This window comes from Rhododendron vialii, chromosome 12a (assembly GCF_030253575.1).
Source record: "Rhododendron vialii isolate Sample 1 chromosome 12a, ASM3025357v1".
NCBI classification, from domain to species: Eukaryota; Viridiplantae; Streptophyta; class Magnoliopsida; order Ericales; family Ericaceae; genus Rhododendron; species Rhododendron vialii.
In genome coordinates, this window is record NC_080568.1 from 7,817,198 (window position 1) to 7,823,800 (window position 6,603).

At 37.3% G+C, this 6,603-nt stretch overlaps 1 protein-coding gene across 6 annotated transcripts in view; it reads right to left on the reverse strand.

Annotated features, from left to right (window-relative positions):
* LOC131310416 (DNA polymerase zeta catalytic subunit) overlaps positions 1–5,668 on the reverse strand; it is a 35,785-nt gene extending 30,117 nt beyond the window's left edge. The window contains exons 1-5 of one of the 6 annotated variants that reach the window (XM_058337406.1): positions 5,523–5,668; positions 4,804–4,886; positions 1,365–1,419; positions 456–505; positions 147–259 (exon numbers count right to left, since the gene is read on the reverse strand). In XM_058337406.1, coding sequence (XP_058193389.1) covers positions 147–259; positions 456–505; positions 1,365–1,419; positions 4,804–4,886; positions 5,523–5,634 — 413 coding nt within the window. In that variant the 5' untranslated portion in view covers positions 5,635–5,668. Of the gene's footprint in view, positions 1–131; positions 260–455; positions 506–1,364; positions 1,420–4,803; positions 4,887–5,522 lie in introns of those variants that run through there. The other 5 variants (XM_058337409.1, XM_058337412.1, XM_058337410.1 and 2 more) reach the window with 5 other exon arrangements.
* Positions 5,669–6,603: the final 935 nt, after the last annotated feature.

Genomic DNA, 6,603 nt, shown 5'->3' on the forward strand with positions numbered 1-6,603 from the left:
CGTCTTGAGGTGGAGATCTATAAATTTGGTGATGTCTAAGGGAATACAATTATCTTCCTTTTTATGGCAACAAAAAAATACTATCGAAAATGGGTTTTTCAAAAAGGTTCAGCAGAAAGCATACAATATACCAAATCTTTGGATACAGTTGTATCTTTGCAAAAAGCTCCTCCGACGCATGATACCCATAAAACTTCCTTGCTCGGACAAGACTACAGCCATGCACATGCTGTCGTTTTAAACCGGTTTTACCTTTAAGCTGTAAGAGTTACATCCAAAAGTACATTAACAACAGCATATGAGCAATAGCAGCTGTTAACATGGAAAAGACAAAACCAGAGAGAGAGAGAGAGAGAGGATCCTTCTCAAGAGAAAGAGAGATCAAATTTGAACATGGAAAAGACAACACCATAGAGAGATAGAGAGAGAGAGAGAGAGAGAGAGAGAGAGGATACCTTCAGTGCCTTCTCAAGGGAAAGAGAGATCAAATTTGAACATGCAGCACCTGAACAATTTCCAATGAAATGTGCACTAATCATGGATACGAAGGAGAATTAATGATAGCAAACACTAGAACCCAGGTCCCAACCCTAAATTGTCGAACACCAAACACCTTGATACAAGTTGCAACTTGCAATTATATCCATCATCAATTGTTTATGCACAAGACAAACAAGTCAAATGGATATTTAGCAGAAGTCAGATTTGGACGCAAGAGAAAGTAAAGAATAAAATAACTATGACAATAATAATGATAATGTTTTCTTCGATAAATAAGTACATAAAAAGATAACCATGCTAATAACAATTAACAGTAATACTAATGATGAAGATAATAATGACGAAAATGATATGATGAAGAAGAACACATGGAATCCTAGAGTCAAACAAGAAAACGGCCAAAGTACTATCTAGCAAAATATTCTCCGGCATCAGAATACAATTGCTAGAAAAATCAAGCGCAGGTTGCCCAAAGAGATCATAAAATACACAAGCACATGTCGCATGACCACATAAATAATAATCAGAGGGGTTCACTAAAACCAAGTAAAAACAAATATAAGTTGCTTAACAGGGGTTACACCAAGGAGAACCGCTAATTAGAAAAACCTATTTATCTACATGAACAAGGTGTACAAGATTATAACTTAGATCCTTTGTCATCAAGTGGCACCTGAGATCCATGATGATAATATTTTTCAAGAGATAGTGCTACAGTTATGACTGAAGACACACAAAAAAAGCAATACTAAGCACAAGTGCGTTGTAAATTATTAGGTGTAGCAGTTGCATGCAGATTTGCAACACAAATGGAAGTGCATCTTTATGACATATAACTAAAAAATAGAAAAACATAGCCATACCGTCTTGGTCAGGCTGAACTAAATCTGCACACGGAATGTACAAATAAGGTAAAGCCTGCATCATATGACAAGGAAATCAAACAGAAATAATTTTCAGTGACAGCATGCTGGTGCATTAAGTTATTAAGGGAAGAACAATCCAACAATACAGATACATTTATTTTTTCCAAACTTGTCAAATATCGTTGTGTCATACACTACTGTCATATGCCAATTGACCACACTTTTGATTTATGCTTAGGTAATACTATTATACTAATACCTAAGAACTGCACAAATGCGAGAAACAAGAGAAGACGTAGGTTGACACGTCAAATATGAGAAAAGGCACAACAAAGCAGGGAAACGGCAATCTATGGAGACAATTTAATCGCATTACATACATCTGTATAAGCAACATATAAGATTCTTCAATTTCCAATGTTCTATACTTCAACATTTATGCTGTGTTTGGATTTGGATTTGAAAAATAGTAGGGGTAATAAGTGGAGAGAGATAGAGAGAGAAATGTTGAAAGTAGGGGAACTCTAGGGGGTATTTTTTGAAAAATGTTTTTTGAAAAGCAAAGAGAACAAGGCATTAATATGTGAAAAGACAAACCTAAACAAGTCTAAATTACTTAGGTACCCAGTAACACCCACAACCACCAAATTAGAAAACCTCACACAATACCCATTAACACCTGATAATAGAACTTTAGGTAAATTACCACCCCAACACACACACCACCTCCCCCCCCCCCCCCCCCCCCCCCCCCCGCATTCCTTGCTTCTCTCCCCTCCCCTTCTAAGCTCTCATTTCTCTTCCACCCCCCTCCCTTGTTATCAAAAACGCCCTCCTTTTCTTTAATCGTAACATTGATATACATATAAGCGCATATGTGAGAGACCCCTCCCTCTAACTTCTATTGTCTTGTTATATTATCACCTTGTGAAACTTATGCTTTGTTCGGATTGCATTTTGGAGAAGAAATCAACTCAAAAAACACTCATTACCCCTACTTCCAATCATTACTCTCATTTCTCTCTCCACTTATTACCCCTATCTCCAATCATTATTCTCATTTCTCTCTCTATCCCTCTCCACTCATTACCCTTATCTCCAAATATTACCATAATTTCTCTCTCTCCACTCATTACCCCAAAAACCAAACCCAAAAATTCTCAAAAACCCATCCAACACGGCATTAATGACTCAATCTAGGAGAATTTGAACATTCAATGAGCACAGCTCCAGAACAATCCAAACCAAGCTTCAAACCAAAACCATATGTAATCAACATGCCACCCACATCCCGAACCCAAGTCCATTGGGGGAGAATAGGGTCCTTGAGTTCCCTTTATTGGAACTATATTTCTATTTATTTTAGTTTTGAATTGGTCAATACCTCAAAATTCATAAATTTTTTAGCAATAATCAAATACTTTTTGTATCAGTAGGAATATTGTGCATTGTTACTGGCTAGGATGTTTCTCTATGACTTGCGGGATCAAACGTACTTCTTATCCGTAACATCAGATGTGCATGAAGTGGTACAGCTCAAGGTGTAAAAATCCAACTTCCAAGGATTAAGTGCTATAGACGTCCACAACTATGAAATTTGTCTTACGATTATGAACACCTTCTAACTGTCTAACTAGAATTGCTGACTGTCCTACAAGAATTGCTGGCTTGTCTCAGAAGTAGTGCACTCAACACAAACACGCTGCATAATGGAAGTCACCACGCTTCTTATGCTGGCACTATACAAAAGACTGTTATTTTCAGTCGAGAAGGTATTATGTTTGATTCTTTGCCACCAATGAAACCAAAGTTCTCTGCAATCAGCAAGGGGGTTGAGCACAACTTCCTGCTACATATGTGTCATTAGAGCCCTACAAAACACAGAAACTACTTTTATGTTAATGCTATATCTGTGAGATATTTTCCCACAGGAAAAGGTTACTTGTCCTTTGTTGAATCCCTGGAATGATAATGATAGTGCTAGTGGCTATGGTAGTGGTCAAGGGGGGTGCTACGAAGCACAGATATGACTACAGGACACGGACAAGACACGATACGGAAAAAACTAGGGCACAAACAAGTAGGGTATAAATAAATGTTCATATAGATACTTATGAATTTCATTTATTATATAAAAACATCATTATTATCCAAATTAAAGATAAAAAAATCTAAGGAAAAAAACAAAAATAGCAGTTATGTTTTCATTACATAGATTATATCTGTGATATATCTCATTTATCTTAAGAATATAGGGTTCAGAAGAAGAGAAAGAAGAGAGAGTAAAGATACGGATCCCAGAAAATAGAGAAACACAAAGAGACAGAACGAAGGAGAGAGAGAAGAGACACATAAATACTTGGACTAGGGTTTCTAGAGTGCCGAAATCTCTCTCTCCCTTCTTATCTCTTTCAGTCGCACTTGTCAGTCTGTCTCCTAGGGTTTCTAGTTGCACATATATTACAATTTTCATCCTTAAGTTATTTAATACTATAACTTTTTAATTCGATTCAGATTTCAAATATTATATTTGTTACACCTTTTCAAATTTTAAAAATTCATTACACCCAAAATGTGTTCGGTACGTGTTCAGTACATGTCTGGGGTGTGTGTCCAAAACATGTTAAACTCGGAAAAAACAATTAGACTTTGTTCGTTTTGGGTATTTTGGATTTGGATTTGGATTTATAGGTAAAGAGTGTAGGGAGAAGTAGAGTAATGATTGAAAATAGGGGTAATAATTGGAGAGAGATAGAGATAAAAATGAGAGTAATAATTGAAGATAGGAGTAATGAATGAAGAGAAAAATAGGGTAGTAATTACAAAACCAAAACCAAAACCAAAACCAAAATACCCAACCGAACAGGCTCTTAAATCTTCAGACACATTTTCACTCATCAGGAATGTGTCAGAGCATGACCATGTCTGACATGTCTGCGATAAGAAAACGAATGGCCCGGGGGGTGATAGGTGGCGGTGGCTAGGGCGTAACGGTGGTTGCAATTGAGTGGTGGTGATGGTGGTGGTGATGTGAAAATAGTTCTGACCAGAGCGGTTTTTCACTTGGAAAAACTGGACAAGTTTTATCCCAACATCAGCTCATTTTCCATTGACCACTGAAAGCTTTTTCTACGACTTTTGTTTGTTGTCTCACCAAACACTAGAATATATTCTCAAAAATTCCAGAACAAGCAGACCGCTCAAAGCAAAACTTCTATCAATACAACATTACAACTGCATAAATCATGAATTCAATACCAATACATACCTAGAGCAGACATAAAAATGAAGCAGAAATAAAACTGAAGGAGAAGATGTTAACATCAATAATCCACAGTTGTAAATTCAAGGTTCGGGCCATCACAAGTGTATAATTTTACGCATCATACCCTAAAGCAATCAAACATAAAGAACAAGCAATAATCAATCATCTTACTCGATGTACATGCAAACAGATCTTCTGTCCAGCTGGAGTTGAGCCGTAAATTCTTATCACAGGAACTTCATTCACCTTCCCAGCTAGAAACAACCAAAAATGAAGAGAACACACACACACACACACGCAGGAAGAATAAGATTCTACACCAAATTAAACACATAAGCTCAACAAGTAGTTTTCAAAAAAAAAAAATTTCGATAACTCAAGTGTCCGGTACAGCTTACGCGCACCCAACTAATCCTCTGACCAATCCAACCGTCCACTAGCGGGCCCAGGGGCGGCTTCAGGATTTCATCCCAACGGTGACAAAATTATACAGAAAATTTTGTAATACTAGACTCTGTATAAAATAAAATAAAAATTATTTTCCCATAAAGTTATTGGACGTAAGCTATAATATCTATCTATTCGCGAATTCATGCAAATTTTTATTCACTTTGGCTACGCACGAATGACCCAATGCCGACAATAGTAAGGAAAAATAAATTCATACTTAAAAAATAAAAAATTGAATGCATATTTTGAACCCAGGGTTCGCTTGAACCCCCTTCCTTACTAATAAAGCAGCGGGCCCAATTAGGGCTCGATTAAAAGCCAGAGTAAAGGTCCGATGAAACGTGATAAATACATGGGTAAATACGCAGGAGTGAGAGTGAATGCATGAACTTTGCTGAGTTTTACGTGTTGAAGAAATTGTTAGGGTTTTATGAGCAAACCTTGGAAACTGCTGTAACAGATGTCGAGGTCTGGTATCGGAGGGGCCATGTAGTGGTCGATGGAGACGATACGAACGCTGAAAACGTTCGAATCAGGCTGCAAAATCTCCATTGTGTATGGCGAATAACATACACACAGAGAGAAGAGAGAGAGAGAGAGAGAGAGAGAGAGAGAGAAACTGAGAGAGGAAACGAAGAAAAGAGGGGAGAAGAGAGTTAAGTTGAGCACCGTTAGAGGGATTTTATAGTTGCCTCCAGAAGCGTTTTGAAAACTTCCCCCGCAAGCTGTTCGCTTTCAGGACTTCAGGGGAACTTATAACGAAGCCCAAAACTTAGGGAGGCTCATCGAGCTTGGACTTGGTTTAAAACCCTAATAACTACCAAAATAAGTACAGTAATTTTTTGAAAATATATGTCCAAGCTCAGGTGTTTAGTTGGAGAAATTTTTGGGTGTCACGTGGTGCCCGATCCCTCTCTCTCCTTCCACCCAACCATTCTCTTTCCTCTTTCTCTCTCTTTTTTCTCTACAAATTCGAGCCGTTCAAAATTGGAATGGACGGCTGGAATGCACTGCTCAAGCACCACGTGATGCCCGCTCGGTAGTGAAAATTTTCTCATTTAGTTGGCGTTGTCAACTTTTTTATTAAAAAACTCGAGGAGTTGAGAGGATAGATTAAATTATGCAAGTTGTAGTACTAGGAGAGTATTATGCTATTCAGAGCGATCTCTCAATACATTTGCTTTCCTTTACTATAATGATTATGATAATGAGATTTTCTTTGTCTCGTTCAAAAAAAAAATTTGTTTGGTTGGAAGTTTAGTTTAGTTTTGGTAGTGGGTGGAGAGAGAAATATGGTAATAATTGAAAAGATGGGTAATGATTGGAGAGAGATGAGAAAGTAATAATTGAAAAAATAGAGTAATGATTGGAGAAAGAAGTAGGATAATGACTGAAAAACAAAACTAATAACCGAACAAAGCAATGACATGTCCAAGCTTAGGCCCCATTCCGCTAACCTAAATTAAATAGTCACAAAAGTTTGACGCAAAATGAACAAATGCGATTTTTTTTAATAAAGAC